The 26,453-nt window shown below is 38.8% G+C and overlaps 1 protein-coding gene across 5 annotated transcripts in view; it reads left to right on the top strand.

The window, feature by feature from the left end:
- Positions 1-26,453, top strand: part of FAM135B (family with sequence similarity 135 member B) — a 261,734-nt gene that overhangs the window by 209,170 nt on the left and 26,111 nt on the right. For 4 of the 5 annotated variants that reach the window (XM_072034282.1, XM_072034281.1, XM_072034283.1 and 1 more), the window contains 2 exons: positions 22,614-22,767; positions 25,762-25,811. In XM_072034282.1, the coding sequence (XP_071890383.1) occupies positions 22,614-22,767; positions 25,762-25,811 (204 nt within the window). The remainder of the gene's footprint in view (positions 1-22,613; positions 22,768-25,761; positions 25,812-26,453) is intronic. The other variant, XM_072034285.1, reaches the window with a different exon arrangement.

Genomic DNA, 26,453 nt, shown 5'->3' on the forward strand with positions numbered 1-26,453 from the left:
TCTTGAGTATGAAATAGAGGACTCTTACTTTGACATATAATCTCTAGGTCATACAACCTATTTTACCTCTTTGTTCCTCATAAAACATGTGGATCCATCAGAGAGCTAATTTTCTTTATAGGTCCATAGACTGACTGTACAAGTTCTCAGCTAGTTTATGTACTCAGTTTGCTTTTTCCTTATTGAAAGTGCAAGTTACTGCCTTCATTTCTAAAGAAAGTTCATATCAATCATCAGCTCCTCTTGCCACTTACTGTCTTAATCTTCTGCATTCAGGCTGCTTAGGTGCCACTGCTTTGTGATAGATCGTGAAGGCTTCTCAATCTGCACTTCCAGCTTCTCAGGGAAGAGACTAATTAAATGCGAGCAGTTCTGGTCTGTATGTGTGCAGTTTCCCTAGCTCCCCACAACTGACTTCTGAACACCAGTGACAGTTTCCTCCTCGCTCATCTCAACAGAGAAGTTATAACGATTGAACCTGTTTAAGCCTTAGTGTTTGTTGTTGTTGTTTGATTTGTTTTGTTGTTTTTTGTTTTATTTTGTTTTTGAAACCTTCCACACATGTCCAAGTCACCTTCCCCTTAGTCACTGCACCAAGCCTGTCTGTATTTAAGAAGCAATTAGACTGTGCACTTAGTCACATGGTCTAAACTTTTGGGTTGATCTGTGCAGAGCCAGGAGTTGGATTTTAAATTTAAATTTAAACCACTTTCTTTTGGTCTCAGGCTTCTGTTTTTTTGGAGTGGGCCAGATATGAAAAGCATCTCTCATGCCTTGGTGTGCATTTGTAATGTGTGGTTTTAAAGGAGCGGGAGTCCTTCAGTGTCTTGCTTATGCAAATGGTGACTAGTTGTGATTGGAACTCCAGCAGATGTCCACCACATAATTATTCTGAAATAGTAAGAGTTGATGTACTGTTCCTTATAAGGTATAATGACAAGTATCTTTAATCAGTGTGCTGAGGGCACCATTTGTGATAATTACTGATGAAGTCTTTAATCTTTAGTTGCCTGAAGATAAATGGCTGATCTTTAGAAAGAACTGTAAATGATTTCCTAGCTCTAGCAGAAAACACGCTAACTAATAATGTGACACTAACTGGTTTCTTTAATCACTGGCATGTTTCTTTTCTGTGGCTCTTAGTGTTTGACCTGGCATATGCAGAGTACAGCAAAGCAACGATCTGCATTATGGTAGAGTTCAAAACAGGGATTAAATTGGGATTAGGCATAAAATGCGATGTTGAAAAAATTTATCCGTTTTTTCACTTTGGCTTTCACTATCATGAAAGCATCCAAAGATTCCTGTGAGACTTCAGCCAGGGTGGTGATAGAGTTTTCTTCTGGAGAAAATCCATTTTGAAAATTGATGGAATTTGCAGTCGAAGTTCCATTTTTCATGCCTGCATTTTGCTGTTTTTCTATGACATGTATGTATTGGAGAGAATTAAACTGCTGCATCCTACATGTATTTACAAATTTACCTGTTTCTCTGCATATTGCTGTGAAAGAGTTAATCACACCTAGAGTTGTGCAACTAAAATAAAGTTTTATGTAGCTAATTTAGAGTAGCTGTAAGTAAAGTGATAAAAGGCATACTCAGTATGGAGAATTTATTTTTCTTTCATAGCTATGATTAAAGTTATATACTGAACAATTTATTAGGCTTATTATTTATTATCAACTGTAATGTCTTACTTGGGGGGGTGAAATCCACTGAAGTGGCTTGTACTGTCACTCATTTGACCGACATCCTTCCAATTAAAAGTTTCCCTTTCTACAGATTTTAGCATTGATTTTTCAAGGTAGTTTATAGGAGGGGGATTGAGACAGATGTTTCCTTCTGCCCTAAAACAGAGTACACAAGCAGCAGGAAGAGCCTTTCTACACTTCAGTTTGGGAAGTGGACTTGGCTGCTCCCTTCCTTTGGTAGAGCGCTCTATAATTCAGTTTTTCCTTCTTCTCAGTACTTTTCCCAGTGGTAGTTTGTTGAAAAATTATCTTCATATGCCCTAAAGAACACTACAATAATTCCCACTGACTGATGGTGAGAGAGTTCGTGAAAGGAGACCTAATCAAGTCTCATAGCTTCTGAGCTGACGGCCTTTCCAACAGGAGCACAAATGCCAACAACAGCACAGTCGAGATCCATCATCTGGAAACTAACTCTTTGCTATTGGCAAGTGTCCCAGACAGCAGCTCATGGACTGGGGAATAAGAAAAGAGATTCCCTCTTTTTCCAACCACTTTGTCATGTTTTGTGGAAACTAATCCTCGAGTGACAGCAAAAGCTTGTACCTCTGTTCAAAGCGACCATGCCAGTCATAATGACCCAAGAATCAGTTTCACAGCTAATATGAATTATAAATTTTGGTGCAGTGCTTGAGAGGAAGACTTGGAAGTGCAGTCCTTTTGGCATCAGCCTGTGTACAAGCAACTCTCTCTGGTCCAATGGTCTTACAAGTTCTCTGAGGATCTGACAAGCTTCAACAATGTGACAAACAGAAAACAAGGGGATGAGTGAACAGAGATGGGCCAGTGTATGATTCTCAAAAGCCTTTCCAGTGAATACCAATTGTCAAAGCTTTATCCAGTATAGACAAAACATTTTTGGAGCTTCATGGATAAGATAAGAAAAAAATGTAGAAGTCCTTTAATACAAGAACAAAATCCCCTGAAGTTGTCTGGACTTAAACATATGTTTAGAGTCTGTATTTCAGTGTTTTGATGGGTGGCAAAAAAATAAACAATTGCTGGGTAGAATGCTTGAAGGACAGCAATGCTCTTAATGCTTGAAGGAAGGAAAGGCAAAAAGTTGGCGTAAAACCGTGAAATCAGAACTACTGTATTTGCAATTTATCACACTTAGTTTAGCGTTCAGTTAAATTTGTTTTTCTAAATCGAAGAAGTCCTGAGCATAGGAGTGTTTGCCTGCACAGAAGTTAAATAGCCTATCTGAATCAAGCTGGCTTTAGAGAGAGACTTTATCACTTATTTACACTAAATGATCAGACGGCAATAGCTAGGAGAGTTGAATTCAGCTATTAGGTACTTTGGCAAATGTGACTTGGGCTTTTATGTTCTTCCTACTTAATGTTCCTGATAACTCTAAAGAAATTCTTCAGCCAGTAAATCTGTTACTACCTTAGTAATAATTACCACTTTGACTGCAATGTTTGCATTTCAAGTGTATGCTTTTGACCATAATGATACCTTGGTATGCTAGGCTCAAGACTGCTTATATAGTTTGTAAATGTTAATTCCTTAATTTGGAAGGAGGGTTTGTGAGAGGGAGCAGAACCAGCATCAAAGATTACTTAACTTCCAGTAGTGGGCCTGCAACAAAAAGGTTTTCAGCTTCTGAGTATGAATTGGCCTGAAATGAGCTGAAAATAAAGGCTCTTTTGTCAAAATGGACTCTGTAGATCTGGGGAACCCGGGTGGGCTGGGATAAGTAGAACACAGACAACAAGGGAAAATGATGGTTGTAGAAGTACTGGGACTGTTTAAGAAGACTGTAGAAGACTGGGGACGCTTTAAAAACAAACAAAAAAAGCTAAACCAAAACCAAACAAATCCGTATCTCCGCATCTTTACATAGATGAGAAATGTTTGTGATTATTCAAGCAGTGATTCATATGGATATCTGAGAATCTATGTCTAGACATTTATATAGGGTAAGCTAGACACATTCAGTATGCCTGTAAGCTTACACTGCTTCCACCACTGGCATAAATCTGGAGAAATCAATCTTCCAGGCAGTCTCATTTTACAGTAGTGTTTGCCTCTGCTGATCCAGCAACACAGCATGGTATTTGAATGGGGCTGGGTGCACTGATGGTGTCTGTTCACTGAGACACTACCATCTCTAGGTAGCTGGCTGTGTCATGAAGCGTGTTAAAGAGCTGCAGTATCTTTCACTCTGCAGCCTCTGACTTCCAGTAGGACAGGGAGGTTGGAATCAGATCATCTTTAAGGTCCCTTCAAACCCAAACTATTCTATGATTCTATGATTCAACATGAAAGAAAAGTCCATAAGGAGAACAGAGGCCATTATATGTCTGCTCACTGATGAACCCCCCAAGAAAATCATTATCATCTCACAGGTTTCTTTTTAGTTCTTGGAGCAATCTGTAACTCCTGTTGGAACCAGCTCTAACTGTCATTGGAGGAAAGTGTTGATTGAAGCAAGGGTAAAGGCCTCATAAATAGGACAGAGGGGTTCCTCCAAAGCAGTGTTGAGTCTTGTTCCTGGGGATGGTAAAGCAATGTTTCTGCTCTATATATTATGCTTTCTTGTAAACAAATACAGGTTGAGTCTCCAGACCTACCAGTCAACCTCCCCTTTCTCATCTACTAAACTGACTAGAAATATTTTATTTAAAACCATAAAATGATGGCCTGCAGAATAAATGGTAAACTACTCATGGCTCATGAAATTTGATTGTCTTTAAGTGTAAATGACTTGAGGGCTGGAATATGTACTATGCATAATACAGGAGGTATCTACTCAGCTAGGAAAATGAACCTGTGAAAATATAATACTTATGCAAATTTATACAGCTCCAGCTATTCAAAAAATCCCTGTTTTGTTGCAGTAAATTATACCAAATTAATATAATTGCCTTAAAGTAACATACTCAGGAAAGTTTCTAATTAGCTATTACTTCTGTTTCAGTGTTAAAATAGAAAGAGTGGATTTCTGAAGTGATAAAAAGGCCAGTATATTGTTTTATAATTGGCTTTGCAATTTGAGGTATGTTTGCATGCATGTCAAAGAGGTATAAATGATTCAGTGCCTGAGTATGTCATAAGTGAAGACTTCAGAAATGCAGCATAATGACAGCATTAGGCATTGAGTTGTTTTTTGGAAGCAAAAGGCATAGAAACCACATCCCTCTATGTCAAAGAAAACAGAGACCAGCCACATAGCACGTAGGCTCGAGCAGAGCAATTCTTGTGAAGACTAATTATTTTCAAGAAGGAAGGGTCCTGCAGCCAGGGCTGTAAATAATTCTTTTGGGGTGTAGTTGGTTGAAATAAAGTAATACTCCAGAAAGAAAAGGTTTTGAAACATTGCTATGAGAAAAATGCAATAGATTTCACTTGGTCACTTTGAAAACTTGAATTATGTGAGTGATGGAATTCTCAGAGCCATAGAATTATCTTCAGCAAAATAGCTGGGAAAGGAATGGAAACTTATTTACAGCAAACCTTGGAGCAGGATCTTGCAAAACATCATATGTTCATTGTTTTTCACAATACAAAAACAGACAAAATTCCATGAAGTCGAAAAGTAGCATATTTAGAACTAATAACAGGATTTTTACCTCCAGTTTTATAGACCTATTATAGCCAGAATAACACATATCTGGAAGGTGCTTGTGTGATCTTAGGAGGGTCTGCCGTGATTGTGAAAATGACTGCACGTTCTTCAAAAATCAAGGGCACTGTGAGGAGTGCTGCATAAACCAGTATTTGGGCATTTTTAGATTTTGCCTAAAGGCATGCAATTTCTGAAATTGTCAGAGCTTAAATTTGGGTTTTCTTTTGGTTACATCTGTCTCTCCTGTGAGTATTTGGCAGTTAACTACAGCTGGTTCTAAAACACAAGACTTTTTGGGCTTCAGTTCTGATCCAGTTTGACAGAGCATATACAGAACAGCATATTTTGCCCACACCTTTGAGGGAAAATGAGAAGTTGACTGTGAACCAAGTAGAAAGAAGGGGATATGCGAGAACATTTGCAAATAATAATAAAAAATAATAATGCTATCAAAAGAGACTTGATTGCTTCCCACCTGCTCATGACTCATAGGAACCTACTTGGTAATGGCATGACTGTGTAACAGACTGGAAGAAATAATAAAACAAAAAATTTGCCTTAGTAACAAAATGTTAGACTGCTATGTTAGACTGCTAAAAAAATAATAAAAAAAATAAATAAAAGAGGAATCCATAAAGGTTGAAGTAATTTGTCACTGCCAAATGGAAAGTAGATATTTCCTCTTTAGCCATTGTTTGACAGTGTTTCTAATGTTAAAAGCTGCCAAGTTTACGAAGAGATCTGTAGTGTTGTGATTGTTCTCATTTGCATCTGCATTTGTGAAGAAGCTAATTAGCCTGCATGCAGCAATAGCCCTGATTATGGAGATTTCCACACTGAACTCTGGGCAAGTAATAAAACCTTTGGGTGGGCATGATTAGCTCTATCTCTCTTTTCTCCTCTAAGACTGTGTAATTAAATACTAAAATGACCTACTGAGAAGCTATTTCCAAATATCCATTATAAAGTCATTTCAGAGTCCAAGCAAATGGAATTAGAAAGAGAGGATCCAATATGATTTCCAGCCATAGAAGTGGACTGAAAAGCACATGGTACAAATCATAAAAGTCCTGTTCATAGGCAGGAATGACAACATATCACAGATCCCAAGAAGATCATGTCCCCAGTCCCTTTCTATTAAAATAGTTCACAGGCTTTGTTGGTTGCTTATTGTCAACATGTGGTGTTGCAAGACAGTAGATATATATTCCCCACAGCTCATACTAATGAATGGGTCTCTGGGTCTTGATTAAAGCACGGTTCAGACCTGTAGCTTCATGAGGATGTAAACAAAACAAATGCTGTAAGGCTCAGAGAACCTGTTCCTCCTATCACTTTCTTTCTTTCTTCTTCTTCTTCTTCTTCTTCTTCTTCTTCTTCTTCTGCTTCTGCTTCTTCTGCTGCTTCTGCTTCTTCTGCTTCTGCTTCTCCCCCTCCTTCTCCTCCTCCTCCTTTTTATTTTTTTTCCTTTTTTTTTTTTTTTTTTCTTATGGCAAGTTAGTGCTCTACCACTGGAAGTAATTACCTTTTCCTCCATTTATGAACATACATGTACTTGTAGCTGAGTAAAATTTTACTTTAAGGGAGTAGCAAGGTGCAAAGTGTCTGTCCTTTTTAGGTTTAAAATGCCAGCGTCATGTGCTGCTGTCTCAAGGTCTTACTGCAACTCTAGCACAGTTTCTTGTGAAATTTCACAAGGCCCAAGATAAGTTTTCATCGTTATGCTCCGCTGAATAAACAAAATCAAATAGGTTGCTAGAAGTGGACTTCTGTAATGGAACCACTAAGTTGATTTTATACCTCCTCTTTGATTATAGCCTCCTTTTCTCCAGACTAAACAAGCCAGTTCCCTCAGCTGCTCCTCAGAGGACTTGTGCCCCCACTCCCCGTGGGGTCCCTCCCACGGGATGCCGTCCTTCCCAAACTGAGCCTGTGAGGCCTGCCCACAGGCAGTAGCTCTTCAGGAACTGGTCCCACATGGCTCCGTCCCACGGGGTCCATCCCCCTGGAGCAAACTGCTCCAGCACGGGTCCCCCATGGGTGGGCTGCAGCTCCCCCCAGACCCCCTGCTCCTGTGGGGGCTCTCCATGGGCCACAGCCTCCTCCAGGCCACATCCACCTGCTCCACCGGGGGCTCCTCCACCCATGGGGGGGCTGCAGCGTGGAGATCTGCTCCATGTGGGACCCATGGGCTGCAGGGTCACTACCATTAAACCATGTCCCAAAACACCACATCTACACATCCACACAGATGATAGGATCACTGAGTTCAGTCTACTACCTTTGTGGGAAACTGTGAAACAGGCATTTATTACAGTAGGTTGGAAAATATTTCCCATAGGAACACCTTTTCTGCATCCTATTCTTTATTGTTTCCTATATTAGACATCATTATGGCATGCCGTTTTAAGTTAACTGATTTAGGACATGGTTCTTTATCTAGCTTCACAACACGAAAAAGTTTAAAGTATGTTTTAATTCATATCTGTAGTTCGTTAAGAGCGTATACAAGGTCTGTTGTGGTGCTTAATTGATAGATCTTGACTTGTTAAACCAGAATAATCTGATAACTTGCAGTAATTCTTAAAACTGCCTTAGGAAAAAAAAGAAAAGTATTTCATTTCACTATGAACAAGGAAATTCTTTCTGAGTTGACCTAACATGTTCTTTTTTTCCCAGTTCTGGCATTGAACTGTAAAATCAATTATTCCCATAGCTCTAGTCACATGTGAACAGAGATTCAGGCCTGAAGTCACTCTTTCTCTGACAGAGACTGGCACTGTTTAATAGAGCCTGACATTTTTAGATAGGAAGCTGTGGTCCCCGCTATTGCTTTTATTCAATAAACAGCATTTCAGTGACCATTTGCTCTGGCTCTGTGCATCAGAAAGCAACACTGAGACAAGTTCTTTGGTGCATGCAGTATGATATAAGTTCTGTATGTTTAATAGCATATTGTGCCAAACGCTATGAGAGAAATGTCATGTGCAAGAGAACTGTTTTTCAGTAATACATTTGCCAGCTCCCAGCCAGTCTACATGCTAGTACACAAGTAGACTCAAGTAATTCTGCTACACTGGCCTTGGCCACATATGGGGAATGATCATCTAGGTGTAGACAGAAGGGCAGGAAATATGTCCAATTCCACCTTTGCCATTCTCAGGTGTGCACATCAGGGCTACTACAACCCTGTGCTCATTCAAAAACTCTTCCCCTCAGAAAGCTAACACCAAGCTAAAATAACCATTTTATATACCATATACTAAATACATATAATACATATACTAAAATATACCATTGTACATATCTTAACAGTGCAGGTTAGAAACTGAAGAGAGATTGAGAAAGTGCTAGCACATTTGTTTATCCAGTAGATTATTCTGTCCTGGTTTATAATGCATTATACCATGATAGTAGGGGAGGTAAAATTGCTTGTTTCCGTCCAGGTGCTATGAAGGGAAACTAGGATGATTTTCTGAGTTGGAGATGCTTGTAGTCCAAATATAAAATGGAGATATTAATCTCATTCTTCTTATGTGAGCAACGTGGGAGATGTGTTAGAGCTTTGATAATTGCCACCTAAGTAACTAATTGTAATATTTTCAAAACAAAAGCACTCAGAGACTATACAATATCTGGGTACACTTATTCATTTAGTATCAGGCAGTACATGGTAGTAGTGAAAAGGATAAAATTCCTTCACCAGATGCTAATCTGCGCAAGTACATAGCATAGGACCATCTCCACTGTAGCCAGAGCAGCAGCTGGACATGTCCTTTCCTATTGCTATGTGTAAAAGTTGTGTCAAAACTTTTCTGATACTTTCTGTTGTCTTTAATGTGATTTCTAATGGTACAATTTCCTTATGACTTTGAATGGTCTCTCTTATATGTGTTAGTGTGTACATAATGTGTGGGAGAGACAAAAAATATGCTAACAAGTTTCCTTTTAAAACCTTACTGATTTTGTTTGCTGCCTGCAGTGATGTGTTAAAACAAGGCAGCTCAGGGGTCCTTGTTTGATCACAGCAACAGGAGTGGATTTGCTTTCCTTATCTGTTGGTAAGCAGCATGGACTCTATTTAATCAGAAAGGACAGGGTACTAAGGTCCTTTTTGATATCTGCACTGTGTTATTTTGCTTAGGAGGTCTGCATTCACACCATACGTATGTGTGCGTTTGTGAATATTTATAAATATTAAATTTGGAATTACATAGACAAGTCAGCTTTATAAATGTATATATATATACACACATGTATATCACTGTCTATCTAAACTCGCTCTCTCTCTTTTTCTCTTGACACAAGCATTTATGTTCACATTTTTTGAAAAATCAACCACTACTTTTTCCCATAAAATAATTATTCAGTACTTCTGTACCATCTCTTAGCCAAAGGATACTTCAGAAAGCTTTGTGAGTGTTCTCTAAACCAGACTCTTAATACCTACAAGATGAAGATATAGATTAATGTGTCATTTTCATACATACGTCTAATGGAGGGAAAGGGAGGCATATGACTTTTCTTGTGCCAGATGATTCAGTGCTCTTGGAAGAAGTATGCCTCTTGTCAGACACCTGCTCTAGCTTTCATAAGACGTCTTCTCCAGTGCTTAATTTACTGCTAGAAAAAATATTTTACGGCTTTCCAAAGTGATGTATAACCCTAGAGTTCAGGTGGAGAAATTTTTTTTTTCCTTATTCATCTTCAGCAGATTTTTTTAAAACTTCTTTGTATGTCTTTACATGAAGAGCCGTTGTGACACTGCTGAAGATATGTTAGGATGTAACTCGACTTAGGCAGTCTGCCTAGGTATAGTTTTCAAGGTGATTCAGGAAATAGATTTGAGACAGTCTGAGGAGACTGCAGAATTTGGTTTCATTTTTATTGAAATGAAATTTAAAAAATATAAAATGTACTGTAAAAAAAATCTGAAAAAGCAAACAAAACAAAGAAACAAGGAAGAGACCTGTGCACAGAAAAATTTTTGTATTGCTTTGCACCTTTAAACTGTAAAATATCCTACAATTTTAATATGATTTTGAGAAAGAAAGAAAGAAAGAAAGAAAGAAAGAAAGAAAGAAAGAAGAAAGAAAGAAAGAAAGAAAGAAAGAGTAGCCAGAGGCTTCATTTGTAATGAAAAAATCAAAATGTTTTGCTTTCAGAGTGTCAAAATGAGGCATTTGAAACTTTATCAGGGGTTTACCTTTTTATTTTTTCCTAGAAAAACTTTATTGGAAATCAATGTGATCTTTGTTGTATTTTTGTTTTACTAAAATGATATTTTTAAATGGAAATTTTCCTATCAAAAATTTTCTTGGACACTTCATCTTTCTCAGCCATTTATTGTCTCAGCCATTCTTAGCTGAGAAACTACATCTTGTGTTTTTTAAGTGTTTTGTGGTATTGAAATCTTTAGACACAACTGTTAGAGCTGACCAGGATATTTCTCTTGCAACTGTTCAGATGATGGCTCTTTTTCAAGCCTGATGATTCCTGTTTTTCAAGGGTCTCAAGTTAAATACTTTTTTCATGCTAGCTTTTATGCAAAGTGTAAATTATTAAGTCTGACTCCAATCTTAAATAATTTTTCCACTCTCTTGTCACCCCTGTGGTTTTGGAAAGTAACCCTAACTCTTAGGAGTTAACAGAAATGTCAAATTATACCTTATATTATGAAATACCAATCAACATTCTTTCATAACAGATTTCTCCCCCAGACAGGCTCAAGTTTTGTGTATCATGCCCTTTATTTACAGCCTAAAGTCTTTCTGTTAGGACAGTATTTTAAGTCCCTTTTCTATTCTGGCTGCCCATTTTCCCAGCACTTTAGGCACTTAACCTATTGGAAATGTCTTGCTGTCTCTCAAAGAAGGCTAAATTCAGCCACCATGTAGAAAAAATTCTGGAAGCACTGTCATACTGACATACGCAGACAATCTCATTGAATATGCTGTGTTTGCTGAGGAAAACAGGCAATGAAAAAACATTATCTCACTAGAGCATCCGCAAGCTCGTCACTATGGATGTTCATGCCGTTGACCTATGAAATGCTCTTGAATTTGCTGTTTTTGTTGTTGTTTGTTTGTTTGTTTTCACTGTCTGGCACAGGAATCTATGCTATTTTTTATTGGTGAGTGAATGAATGGGGAAGATTTGTTTCTTTTGTTGTTGTTTTCCGTAGCTGAATGGAAGTGTAAATATACATGTATGCATAAATTTGTATATATGTATAGTTTTTTATGTATATATATATACTTTTTTTTTTCCATGAAACATTTTACTTAAAACTACTTCATTTTAATTGATAGAGTTTTTTTTTTTTTTTTTTTTTTTTTTTTTTTTTTCCTTTTGAATTTCATTCCTGCCATAAGAACCTCTTTGAGGCTCAGGAGAAGGCATTCCCCTGTATCTTTGGTCTTTTCTCGGAGTTCAGTTTAACATATTTACACAATACTCAAGACAAAAGTAATTTTGACAAGCAACCAGTTTCAGTAAATGGGATAAGAACTTGCCCTCCTCCCACCACTGGTTCATTGATGAGGCACTCTGTGCTGAAACTGTGGGAATTTTACATTTTTCATTCCCAACACTGATTTAATTAACAGGGATATCACTTCTTCCTCAGCATGCATAGTCATGTGTTCAAGTGAAAATGAAGTTCTTTCTCAGTGAGTGTAATATTGGTTTCCCAGAAAGAAATAAAAAAAAAAAAGAAGAATATTGAAGGAGGGGGAGAAAGGAAGGTCAGTAGAAATGAAAAGCTAAAAAAATTTTATTAATTTGGCAAATCTGTGTTTGCTTACTGTCACTTTGGAGGGCTAGATATAGCAGACCTTCATTTTTTCAGTTGGGACCTCTGTCTTAACTGAAATATAAGTAATATTTTAAAATTATTATGATTTTAAATATTTTTGGAATTTACAATTATGTTTCTGAAAGCATTTCTAAGCTTCTGTTTAAGCTTCTTTCTTTTTTTTTTTTTTTTTTTTTTTCACATTGGTGGCTAGAGTTATGAATTTAAGTGATAAGTGTGATACAAGGGTGAAGATCAAGTTCATCCTATAATATAGTATGGGGGTGGGATGGTGTTAGGGCTGTGACTATGTGCACCCAGAGCACTTAGGCTTTAATACACTGGAGGTCCAGGAACATCTCATTACGTTATCTGCATGAATCACAGCATCATAGAATCACAGAATTGTCTAGGTTGGAAGAGACCTCAAGATCATTGAGTCCAACCTCTGACCTAACACTAACAAGTCCTCCACTAAACCATATCCCTAAGCTCTACATCTAAACGTCTTTTAAAGAGCTCCAGGGATGGTGACTCCACCACTTCCCTGGGCAGCCCATTCCAATGCCTCGCAACCCTTTTGGTAAAGAAGTTCTTCCTAATATCCAACCTAGCTCTCCCCTGGCGCAACTTTAGCCCATTCCCCCTCATCCTGTCACCAGGCATGTGGGAGAACAGACCAACCCCCACATCACTACAGCCGCTTTTAATATACTTATAAAGAGCAATAAGGTCGTCCCTGAGCCTCTTCTCCAGACTGAACAAGCCCAGCTCCCTCAGCTGCTCCTCGTAGGACTTGTTCTCCAGACCCTTCACCAGCTTCGTCGCCCTTCTCTGGACCCGCTCAAGCACCTCGATGTCCTTCTTGTAGCAAGGGGCCCAAAACTGAACACAGTACTCGAGGTGCAGCCTCACCAGAGCCGAGTACAGGGGGACGATCACCTCCCTAGCCCTGCTGGTCACACTGTTTCTGATACAAGCCAGGATGCCGTTGGCCTTCTTGGCCACCTGAGCACACTGCTGGCTCATATTCAGCTGACTATCAACCAGTACTCCCAGGTCCTTCTCCACCAGGCAGAGTGGAGAATGAGACAACAGATTAATGTGAGAGAAAGTGGCACCACTTAGAAGCAGCATTTGACTTGTTGGTGGAGGAAAAACCTAGGTGGGCATTTCAGACTGTCCCAAAGATTCCCCTGGGCAGGTCTCAGACCTGTTGACTGGCACTACTTGTGTGCTTTGGTATGCTAACAAATATTCTCTGGGCAGTCCAGCTGTCCCAGGGACTCTGCTGGGAAGTTCCTGCTGCAAAATTGACCAAAGGTAAGGAGGTATTGTGGGTTGTCAATAGGTGCTATTCCTGCAGAGGCAGAGATGGTCAATAGGATGGACTTTCATAAATAGTTGATGTATTAATAAAATACTTCTTACGTGGTATAAGACACAGTAAAAATGGGTCATGTATGTGCTGGAGTGGTCACACAGGATCATGGCCCAGTGAGATATAGGAATTCATCAGACCAGCAGTCTGGGGAGTCTCATCTGATCCAGCTGAGGATCACTGTAAGGAATCTTGCAATGGAGACTCCTGTCATCATTTAGATGGCAACCAACTGCTCTGTTCAGGAGATTGGATTCCCATAGAAGTGCTAGCTGGATGCAAAGTGCCTAATAAATTAGGCTTTTGTTTTTTAACAAACACTGCACATATAAATGTTTCTGAAACAATTGACTGCAATAATATAACTGAAATAATATGTTGTGTAATATAACTCCTAGTTCCTTTCCTGTTGTTTAACTTTATGAATTTTTATTGTTTTTGTTTTGTTTTAATTATAAAATATGAATCTCTCATGTATTTTCTTGCATGTGAAAGCATGTTTCTGTCCTTATATTTCAGCCATGTCCCTAATGACCAGAAACCACCTTTTAATCCTTTCTTTTTTACAAACATAATAATGAGGTGTAAATATAATGTATTATATCAAGCTATTGACTATCATTTCTGTTCAAACCACCAGCTGACAGGAGATCTCCTACCTTAAAAAACAGCCTCCAGAGTAGAAATGCAAAATCTCCTTTCTTAGTGGTTTTGAAGCTAGACCAAAAATAATATGCTATGTGACAAATATGGGCATGAAGATGCAGACACTGTGCTCTCAGAAACTGCATTCATCTTGGGGTGCTGACTTTTCTTTCCCTGTTCCAAGCAGATATTTTGATCTTTGCCAAAAAGGTGGGCTAATACTGTCTAATAATGAAAAACTGCCAAACTTGTCTAATTAGTCTGCAATGGCTTTTTAGTATCTCAAAATTCTTGAAAAGCAATTAGAATTTGAATCTAAATTACAAAATGCTGTTTTGAATTAGATTAAATACAAAGGGTCTAATTTACCAGCTGCTAGTGCTATTGTTGAACTTTTCAGACAGTTAACATATTTTGTGAAATCAATACAAAAGAAATACAACTTAGTGTATATAACGGAGCGTAAAATCCAATTGGTGTCTTTTGATATTAGGTGGATTTGGTACACTGGAAGTGGATATCCATAAATTGTTCTCTGCATTACAGTAATGAATTGGCATGAACCTTGTTTAATTTGTGTTTGTTTTTCTCAAGTAATTTTCCTTTCTCTTGTTATAAAGGAAAAGTACATTTATAAAGTAATACACTCTAATTATAGGAGAAATCTGTTGACTGAAAAGAACATTACATGGGACACATTCATTTTAAAGGGTGATTTATTTGAATATATTTAGCAGGGATGTTGTCAAGAATGTTTTGTTTGTTTGAGGGTTGTTGTTTTTTACAAGCTATTTTACTTGGTTGGATAAGCCCTAGAGGAACATCTTAGAGGACAGATGGACAAAGGACAGTGAGAGTCCATTTTCAGAATCTAGCTTCGCAGAATATGGCCAAATTGAACAGAAACCTTTGCACATACAAAACACAGCATTTTTATTTGTTTGTTTATTTTAATCTGGCATTTGACTAGGTTTTTCTTTATGTCATCACATTCATATTCTATGACTCTATGATCATGATCATTTAACTGCGAAAAAGACAGATTAAGGCTACATGTACATGGATGGTTCTTCATTGCACCCTGCAAACAGACATAAGTGATATATACTTTCTGATATAATGTGTACACCCAGGTGCTCACCTGATCTTTTAGGAAAACATTTTTTTTCTATTTCACAACTAATAAACAAGGAGCTAGGAAGTATTTTATACTTACTGCCATTACACACCACCCAAAAATCAAACTCTATGTCTGAGAGCATTGTCCAAATGCTTCTTGACCTCTGGCAGCTCAGTGCCGTGACCACTGTCCTGAGGAGCCTGTTCCAGTGCCCAGGTGTCTTCTCAGTGAAGAACCTTTTCCTAACATCCAGCCTGACCCTCCCCTGTCCCAGCTCCATGCTGTTCCCTCGGGTTTTATTGCTAGTCAGCAGAGAGCAGAGATCAGTGCCTCCTGCCCCACTGTTCCTCTTGAGGAAACTATAGTCTGCAAAGAGGTCACCCCTTAGCCTTCTCTTCTCTAAGGTGAACAAAACAAGTGACCTCAGCCATGTCTCACTCTCTAGACCCTACACCATCTTTGTTGCCCTCCTTTGCACACTCTCTAATAGTTTTATATCCTTCCTAAATCGTGGTGCCCAAAACTGCACACAGTACTCGCTGTGAGGGTTCATCAAAAAGATATTGGCAATCAGTGGGACAACTTTATTTATTTATTTGTTTATTTCATTTGGGATCAATGCAGCTGACATCTTTTCACACGTCACAGGGAAAACAAACAAACAAACAAACAAACAAAAAAAACTCTTAAAGCAAATCATTGCAGTCTGGAATTATAACCATTATTTTCAGTTCTTTGTGTTGTTTTCCTGACTGCCTCTTTTTCTATCATCTCTTGGCTTTCTTGATCTGTTTTGCCTCTGATGCTGTTGGCACAATAGAAGTCATACTTTTCTCTGCTGTCAGTACTAGTAGCTTCTGTATCATCATCCATCACTGCTAGCAAAGTACCTTTAGGTGGTAGGTCTTGAAGTGAAGATTTGTCAGGCATTCATTTGTTCCCAAAGTTTTCAGAAATAGAGAAGGGCAAAAGCCAGAACTAAAGTCTACTATTACAGACAGAAAGTGTCTTGGAAAAGGAAGACAGCACAGATGTATTTTGCAACTAGCAAAGAAAAATCTGTCATTAACTACAAACTAATGAGATTAGAATAACAGGAGGCCAAAGGAATTAACTTAAAATGTGTTTACCAAGGAAGCTAATGTGTAATTTCACAATGCGTTTTACAAGCTCAGTGCAGTCATCATGCTTTGGACAAGCTGGGATTGTTAGCTTCAGTATTTGTTTTAATATAAGTTGCACCTTAACAAGAAGAAGGACGTTGAGGTGCTTGAGCGGGTCCAGAGAAGGACAATGAAGCTGATGAGGGACCTGGAGAACAAGTCCTACGAGGAGCGGCTGAAGGAGCTGGGCTTGATCAGCCTGGAGAAAAGGAGGCTCAGGGGTGACCATATTGCTCTTTACAGATACCTTAACGGAGGCTGTAGCGAGGTGGGGTTGGTCTATTCTCCCACGTGCCTGGTGACAGGACGAGGGGGAGCAGGCTTAAGTTGCGCCAGGGGAGTTTTAGGCTGGATCTTAGGAAGAACTTCTTTACCGAAAGGGTTGTTAGACACTGGAACAGGCTGCCCAGGGAGGTGGTGGAGTCACCATCCCTGGAGGTCTTTAAAAGATGTTTAGATGTAGAGCTTAGGGATATGGTTTAGTGGGGACTGTTAGCGTTAGGTCAGAGGTTGGACTCGATGATCTTGAGGTCTCTTCCAACCTAGAAATTCTGTGATTCTGTGAAGAAGTAGACCTTTTGGACAAAAAGATGTCTGTCCTTGCAGTCCAAGAAGCCCAGAGTTCTGATCACTTTGTAGTTATTTAATGGGTCAAAGCTAGTGCTTTTCCTAAATTATTTTTGCATGACTGTTTTTCCTTAGAATAACATGTATCATGTTTGCTACTAAACTTGATTTGTTAGTGTTGTAGTGTGGAGCCCTCTTCCAGGCTATAACCTATCAAATAGTGGACCACCTAAATGGCACAGAAGAAAAGGTAATTCACATAGAGACCATGGAAGGTATGCAATCTTCAGACCATCCCAAAGGAGGGCATTTCCTGACATTTCTCAGCTTACTGAACAGTGATGGATAGGCTGGTTTAGCTGCAGCAAGTTATAATGGCCTCATCTGACAGATGCCTGCCATGCTTGGGTCCCCAGCAGACGAGGATGCACAGACCTTAGCTCATATTAGCTAAACTGTCCGTGAGGTGGGTTTAATAATCTCTCTTATGTCCTGCTCTGCCTCCTCTGTGTGTGTGACAACTTTCTAAGCAGTTCTGTGAAGTTGTTGAAGGACCAGAGATTTGGAACTTGGTGTCTTTTTCCATCACTGTCACTTTCTACCTTGACATGGTGATTTGTCAAATTGGGATGGATGTTCCCATTAAACAACAGGATTTTGAAGTCATCTGCCACTTAATGGAGGTGCACCATAATGCTCCAGATTAATGGTATGGCTTCTTAATAACACACGACATGGCCTAGTCTGTGCTGGTTTGGCATCGCCTTGAGCTGCAACTGTGCAGTGCTAGCCCTCCCATGCAAAGGTATTCTGAGAGCACAGCACCTTTCTTTGACACAGATATTCCTCCTGGAGAGAACTGTGACAGGAAGAGAAAGGAGATCTGGGAGTAACCTCCTCAGGACCCTATGCACTCATGTATATTATCAATATCTCATAGAAATATTTGAAGAAATACACTTTGATGCACAGCAATTGTACAGGAAATTTGATTCGTCTGTTGTGGCCTTATTCGGTGCTCCTAATTATGCATCTCTGCAGTGTAGAATGTGTCACCAGTTGTCCTATGTTTTCTTCATTTATTGGGAAGAAATGGCCACAATTAAATTTCCTGATTTTAGATGACATTTTAGTCATGAAAACAATAATTACACAGCAATGTATTTTTCTTCATCAGTTCTCCATCTCTTGAAAGAGCTTGTAGCTCAGAAATACGTATCTGTGTTTGTGTGAGTCCTTCTTTCAGAGCCCAGGACTTTCTTAATTTTGTCTGCTTTCAATGAATACATTTGACAACATTTCTCCTCATATGTTTTCTCTTCAAATGGAAGGTATAAAACTGAAACTTTATTTCTGTAAGAAATACCCCAGGTTAGTTTTTCCTTCACTTTGCTGCTTCATATTGGAAGATGGTGCTCCATGAAGGAGGAAGCAGAACCAACAGCTTGTGTATCATAAGTATCATCCTGCATATCATCCTGCATATATAAAAACCAACATTTCATTGGAGGACTGCACCACTTGCTAGCCATATTTCTTCCATCTGAAAACAACTCCTTTACTGAAAGGAGGATCCAGACTGAATTGTACAGAGCATGGCTGAAATGGTGGCAAAGGTTCTGCTCTTTTGATTTCACAGGACCCTAGAGCTTGGAAATTATCAATATGGAGGTGGCTTTTCTCTATTAATATAGAAACAACCTATTCCACCATACATACACTCTTGCTATTCATGCATACCCTCCCTCCCCAAAAATGACATAATTACTAGAGATGTCTTTAATAAATAAATGAATTTAGGTTGGCATTTATACAATTCCTGTCACAGATTACTAGGGCAGTGACTCCAGATGCTTGCTGCTTTTGCAATGTCTCTGAAACTAATTGGTCTGGGACTTAATGTTAGAGGATCTTCAGAAATATCTGACCTTTAAAATAGAATTTTGGATTCACAGTAATCTATTTCCTGAAATCCTGAGTAAGTCCGTAGAATTAACTGACAGAAATGATCAGAAGTGGACATAGGTAAATTCTTCTCATACTTTTGTCTACAAAAGAGAAAGTAAAACTGCAGTCCTTCTTACAAGCTGATACATTTCAAGCTCTCAGGTGTGTATAACAGTGCTGCCAAAAATGGCAAGTCTTGGCTGCATCCCTGAAAAGGAGTCACTGGAGGAAGCAAATAGCCTATGTCAGCATCACCAGTGAATGTATGGGACAAATGATTATCACAGAGTCACACTTCAAGTCTGATGCATAAGAATTAGGCCTGGGAATTGCCTCTTCTCATGCCTATTAAGGGCAGCCTTGTCTGCCACAACTGTATGACTATGGAGTTTAACATCCTGAGAGAAGTTAGCAAGTTAAACAGAAGAATTACAAGCCTTCAGAAGATCAGATTTTGGCCTGTTCAGGGACTTTCTTGTCTGGATCCCTTGGGAATCTACCCTGGAGGGTAAATGAGGCCTGAGAGTGCTGTTTAATCTTCAAGAGCAAACTCCTCAGATGATAAGAACAACTCATTGCCAAGCTGGATAAAACCAAGTTCGAAGGAACAGTTACTACAGTGGAGGGCAAAAAGGTCTGCTACTAATGGTGTCCTCAGCAGGCTGGAGAAATGGAGCAGTAGGCACTTCATGAATATAACCAAAACCAAATAGAAAATCTTGCACCTGGGATGAACAAACCCAAGGCAGTAGTGCATATCAGTGGCCAACTGCCCCCAAAACAGCTCTGTGAAGATGGTTAAACACTGGAACAATTTGCTCAGAGAGGTGGTGAAATCTACTTCCTTGGAGATGTTCAAGACCAAACAGAACACAACACTGAGCAGCCTGATCTGATCATAACTGTTTTAAGCAGGTAGTTAGACTAGATGCTCTCCACAGATCCCTTCAGACCTAAATTATTTAATATTTCTACAATAACGACCAAGTTCTATTGCTAACATATAACATTGAGAACTATTTTTGATAACAGTTATTTCCCCATTCTGTGTTTTAATACTGTGTAAATCTTTGCAAAGTATGTTCTCCTAAACTCCCATGCTCTGCAAACTGATCCGTCTGATCTCTATGAAATTTTATTAATTCAGAAAATTTAAAAAGCACTATATGACTGTTAGGCAAACATTAATGCATTTAAAACAGCTAATTAATACGGTTTTTCATTGTCTTTTGTTCACACATTTTTGAGCCCACCTGCAGTTGTGCTTTCCTATTACTTCTTCATTTTAGTTTTAAACAACAATTTATGACAAGAAAGGCTGAAAATAGACCTATCAAAATTTAGACTTGCCTGACAATACTGCATTATAGTGCTGGTATGAACTATGAAATTATCTCCCATTGTTCCTTCTGCTTGTCAGTGTAGAATTTAAATTCCAGAGCTATTTCTGCTTAAAATTTGGCAACGGATTATAAAACAGGACTTTTTTTTTTTTTTTTTTGGTGACATTGTGTATCAATCTACATCAGATTTTCTATTATTCCCAGCAGTATTTCTGTATGCTGCCTTTTTTGTGTTTTTCATGGTGAGAGTAAAATACAGATTCATGCTGAGGCTAGAGTTTTTGAAACCTTCCAAGAACAACCAACTCAGTCAATTATTGTTAGCCATTTCTCTAAGAGGCCAAGCTGAGCAGTCCCCATTGTGTGAACCACAGAACATGAGTTAACATCTTGTTATTTTACACAAGAAAGTTGAGAATCACATCCTAGCTCAAGCTAAAAGCCATGAAATGAAGTCTTTACTGGAGGGACTCAAAGGGAGAAAAACAAAGGAGGTGCACTGACATGTAGTTGAAGTCTTCACTGTTCTTCCTGAAGGTGCATAGCTACTTAGTGTCCATATACACAATCAGTACCTAACAGGGTATGTAGGAATTGTATTTTTTCCCCATAAATGATCAGCAGTGGAGTAACTTGCAAATTGTTCATGTTTCTCCATAGATAGACAGTGGGAAAGTCGTGTCCTGGTGCCTTTGTGCAGCTCATATGCCTTAAAATGCACATCTAGATGTATGCTTAATTTACCTAATACTTCATAAAGTTCAAGGGAAAAGTACCTTGCTGTCTTTCTCTCTTTGTCTTCATAACCCTTGCTCTTCATGCAAAGCAGATAAATTAATCCTGTGTGGTTGTTGTAGAGGAGTGATGCACTTCACTTGTAAGAGAGAAGCAGCAATATATAAGATGGTGATTTGATGAAGTTAATGGTAAATTAAGACAGTGGTTTAAAAAGCCTCAATGGCAAGGTATGCTCAGTTATTTACTGCATAGAGGACAGGTTCAGATGAAATTGTCAGGAGAGCCTCCCATTGAGTCATGAGATTCAGAATGGACCCTTTTGCTTTTCAAAGCAGTTTAGGTATCACTGGATCCAATGTTAGTCCCAGACTTGGTCAACAGTTTATGTCTAAAAGACTATGTGCACAATCAATCTGAAATATAAGTTTGCAAAGTTTCAGCAAGCTATTAGTGCCTTACCGAGGATCTCTAATAGGTGAGGAATCTCTCATCCTCAAAGAGTAATCTTAAGAGGTGCCCCTACTCAAGCAGAGATCCTAGCAATCCTAGCATACAGCCCACTGACTGTGGAGGGAGCTCAATGGGCTCTGGGTTTCCCCCTGTTTATGGGGTGAGATAATGGACTCAGTCATATTTGCATACCAACCATAATTTGGTTGGCACATGCTCAATTAGCCCTTGACTATTGTGTTGTTTTCTGTCTCCTCAGAGTCCAATCTGAGCTGTCTGCAGCTGTCTGGTTATCACTTGAGCAGGATTATGGGCGAAAAGCTCAGGTGTGTGGGGGAATACACCATCACACCCCTACCCCGTCAGCGGGGGATCAAGAAGCAGCTATAGTCATTGACTGCAAGCTCACAGGCCTTTGTGCTGCACCATTTCCAAAAATTGAAAGAGGATAGCAGTTCCATGATGTGATGAAAACTGCTAAAATGCATCGTTCACAGAGACTAGGAAATAGACCTATTACTGACAGTTGACATAATATTACTTGCAACTCTCCTGGAAATTCTGGCCACAAAAGCACAGTTTAAGAAACAGTTTTATTTTGAAGTCTGAACAGTTCAAATTCCAAATATAGATTATTTCTAGAAGTGGTGCTTTTGACGGAACTGAAAACTTTTGATCTAGGATGTCTTATTGTAAACACAGCTTATGTTCTAAGTGTAAAGAAATTTGGGATATTTTTGTATAAATGTGTTGTAGTCTGTCCAATGACATCTCTTCCCACGAGAGGTAATAATCATGCTGTTGATCCTGGAGGACAGAATAACTCGCATTAGTGAAAAAATGCATATGGTATTGCCATTCTACCTACTAATATGAGTTATTCTTTCCTCCTTTTAGTTTCAGTGTATATGTGACAGCATTCCTGGGACCTAATAGTTTTGATATGGTTTGGGCAAAGCATACACAGAGAATGAGGTGTGGTTATGGTTACACGGCTAGGAAGTAGATCTGGGTGCCAAACGCTTGGTTAGAAGTGAAAGTCTGACCACAATTAAATTTTTGTGGAAATTTGTAGGACAAATGGAGAGCAATAATTATATTTCTGTATTTTTCTTTTCTTGATACTTTTGTTATACAGGGCAGCTTTTATGTCCCATCTGAAAACTGCATGCAGCATGCATACAAATGGCATAAGGACCTCTGTCTTCTGCTCTTGAATGCTCAAAGAGGACTTCACATGTACTACACCCTCATAATGAAGGAGATTCCTGATTTACCACAGCTGAAGTTGGGTGAGAGAACAGACATTTTAAATCACTGAATATAGAACATTGCTGTTTTCAATACATGGTTTAGTACCAAAATTCTTGGCCTGTGTAGAGATTTTAGAGGATTTTTCTCCCTGTTTCCTGATTAGTGTTTATTTTGGCACACAGTTAGACTAATGCTTTCTCTGCTTATGAAAATCCTTTTACATGAACTGAAGGTTGCCTGATGTGTAGAGGGGTAAAATGTTCTGATAAATTTCTCAGATTACTTGCCTCTAAATGGTATTTGGACTCCATTGCTTTCTGAAGATTTTAACTTCCATTTCAAAATCACCATGAGATCTGGTGAAGACTGTAGCAATTTTTACTCCCAACCAAATTTGTATCTTTTTAAACTGTAAACAAAAATCTGAAAGGTGATATGAATGTTTATGAAATGTGCTCCATCCCTTTGCAATGCACTTCTCTGCCCATATTATAATTACATTTGTTTAAATAGATTTTCTAGTTTTTTTGGCAGAAACATTTTTAGCTGGTCAGGCCTATTGGGTCCAACATAGAAGTGCTGTCTGGCTGGATTTGCCGGACAGAGCTCAGTAATTTGTGTTTAGTCATGTTTGTAATGACAGCATGAGCTCTTGTGAAAATGAGGAGCATCCCTGACTAATTCCTGCTCTCCCACCTGTTTCTTTGAATTTAAGGCATGTGTCTCATCTGTGTTTTTGTCTCATTGTACATCTGAATGCACATTTTTTTCTAAGTTAGCAGTTTGTTGTATTTCAGGGATAATTATATTATGAAAATTGATGGCATTGGGCAGCAGATTTAAAAAGGGATGATAAAATCTTTCTCCTTTTTTTACTGTAGTGCTTTTTTACTACAAGCACTTTCAAATATAATACATTATTCTGTACAGACTTATGAGCTTGATAGCTTCTATTTTCCACTTTATGTTTCTTTATGTTTTGTTCCCTGATATATATTTCCACTCACGGGAAACCTGAAACTCATGGGATGGGAAGAGCACATACTGTGTTATTCAATTCAGCTATGAGGAAAAAAAAAAGTACAGCATGTTTATTTGCAATTTATGAGCTGTCAAACAGAATCTAACATGCAACAAAACCCATGCTTCGAGCATTTTGGTTATCAGGCACATTTTTAGATGATTTGTGTTTTACCTGGACAGGCTTATAGACTGGGAGATGGCAGAGTTATGTATGGTTGGTTGACCACAACTGAAGAACAGCCCCAGATATGCACATATTGGCTTTCTGAATACAATTGACTTAGTTTTCAAATGACTACTGGTACTGAAGTAGGCACTTGATTTGCAAATGTACTTGTTGTAATACATGCAAATTTGCTAAATGCAAATACCCTTTTTAGCTGCTTGAGCAGAGCACTCTTTGCATCATTTTATTCACAGCCTGAAAATCTACTGAAGATTCGATTTTAAGGCTAGCCTTCTGAGGCCTGATGCAAAGCACAGAAAAATCATGGGGTGTAAGGTTTACCCAGTATGATGAATATCAAGCCAGTTTTTATATGAGACAATTGCTCGGACTGTCCTTACAGTCACTGGGGAGACACAGGCCCATTTAGGACAATAAAATGTGTTATCTGACAAGTAGTGCTCTCTAACTTAGAATGACATGAACTGCATCTTGTACTGGCTCATTTTTCTCCACTGACCAGGAGAAGAATGTAAATGACTCATTCAGTTTTAGACATCTATATTTGGTGAAATTAATCTCATCATAGGTTTCTAAAGATAGTTAAGATAAATATGAGACTATAAATCTCCTCTGCGGACTTTCTAAATTCCTTTTTCTAGCCCCCTGAATAATATATTAAAAAATTAATAGCCTAGTTTAGACTTTAAAAGTGGAAATTATTGTCTCCCAATTTTTACCAGCTGTGGAGAGATATTTTTGAGGTGTTATGCATCTCACTCTGTCCTCTTAAATTCCTTAGTATTATTTAAGAAGAATCACTTGGGTATTGGGGAGGGGATTGGTTGCTTGTTTTCTCTGCTTTTTTTCTTTCTATATACTACTAGAAAGTTCCACATTGCAAAATCTGGCTGTCAAAGTTGGAGAGTTGATTTATGTCTTCCTCTGCTTTATAGTTTGTGATGCATTTAATGTGGACAGTCCCTATGCTAGGGACTGGATCTCAGGGCTGTATCAAAGCAATGCTGCATAGTCTAGGGGTGGTGACACATTCCACAGGGTGATACAGAGACGCTTTAGTATTACCAGTCATACAACTAGGGCGTTTATTACATGGCCTCATGTAGCATGATAAGGAGAACCACTTATTGTATATCATTTGCTCGCATTTTCCAATGGTGAGATAATACTGCATTTAGGTCAGAAATTGGCCATAAATCACAGAATGGTTAAGGTTGGGAGTGAGCACCAGACGCCATCTGGTCCAACTCTTTACTCAAACAGGGACACCCAGAGCAGGCTGCCCAGGACCATGTCCAGGTGGCTTTTGAAGATATCCAAGGAGGGATATTCCATAACTTCTCTGGGCAACCTGTTCCAGTGCTCAGGCCCTGCACAGTAAAGAAGTGCATCCTGATGTTTAAACAGAGCCTCCTGTGTTCCAGTTTGTGCCCACTGCCACTGAGCACTACTGCAGAACCTGTCTCTTTGCAGCCTCCCTTCAAGTGTTTATATACATTGATAAGCACCAAAGACTAATAAAAAAATTCTACTAAGGGGAAGGGTAAATAATGAAAAGCCCAATTCTGTCCTCTGTGTCCTGACAGCCTTCCAGAACATGTACAGGTTTAGCGGTTCAGCATAAGCAGAAATTGTATGTGTCCCTCTGCAGGTACAATGTGTACCGTGGAGGACCCACATCCTAACAAAAACTCATCCATTGGCAGAAAAAACATCAAATGACTACTTATTGTGTGAATAAACAGTAGAGCTTTAACATTTCACACCTACTGTTCTCAAACCTGATATGTTTCTCTCTCTGTGTTTTTTTTTTTTTCCCTAGAAGAGCTTTCCACGGAAGACACGTTATCTCAGCTTTGTACAGAGCTGCAGGTATTTTCTTCAACAGAATCGGTCTGCTTTTCACGAGTCCATTTTTCAAGTGCAGTGAGACAGTACAATCATCTATCAGAGTGGGGAGAGAAGGAATTTGGTGCCAACAGAAAGTTTGCTGAATGTTTCTTTTTCACCAACAATTTCACATAATTTTGATTATTCGCTTACATAATGTTTCTGTCACTTTTAACGAGTCACCAGCTGGATTGCTTTAGGATCCTTCACTGATCCTAGCCCTGAGTGTCAAGAGTATGCACAAAAAATGACTTGGGGATAGGGTGCAATTACAGCTTTTGTGCTGACAGGAGAAAAGATTTTTTTGGCAAGTTGTGCAGCCACTTTTTTTTTTTTTTTTCATATAAAAACACCTAAATGTGTAGGGAAGCTCATGGGAAGACACAAGTGATTTTGGCACAGTGTGACTGAATTACTGTCTTGAACTTCTGCTGCGTTGGCTTCAAGCGAGACACAGGAAAGTCAAGGTTGTCAGGAAGAAATTGAAACGGCAGTTGATGACTGGGGAAAATGTTTGTAATCAGAGATCTAATAGTTTTGATTTTCTCAGGTTATTAGCAGGAAAACAGGATAGGAAAGAATGGCAAAATAACAATTAATGAAGGGAATTTGAAACCAAATCAA

The sequence above is a fragment of the Anas platyrhynchos genome, chromosome 2 (assembly GCF_047663525.1).
Source record: "Anas platyrhynchos isolate ZD024472 breed Pekin duck chromosome 2, IASCAAS_PekinDuck_T2T, whole genome shotgun sequence".
In the NCBI taxonomy this organism is placed as follows: Eukaryota; Metazoa; Chordata; class Aves; order Anseriformes; family Anatidae; genus Anas; species Anas platyrhynchos.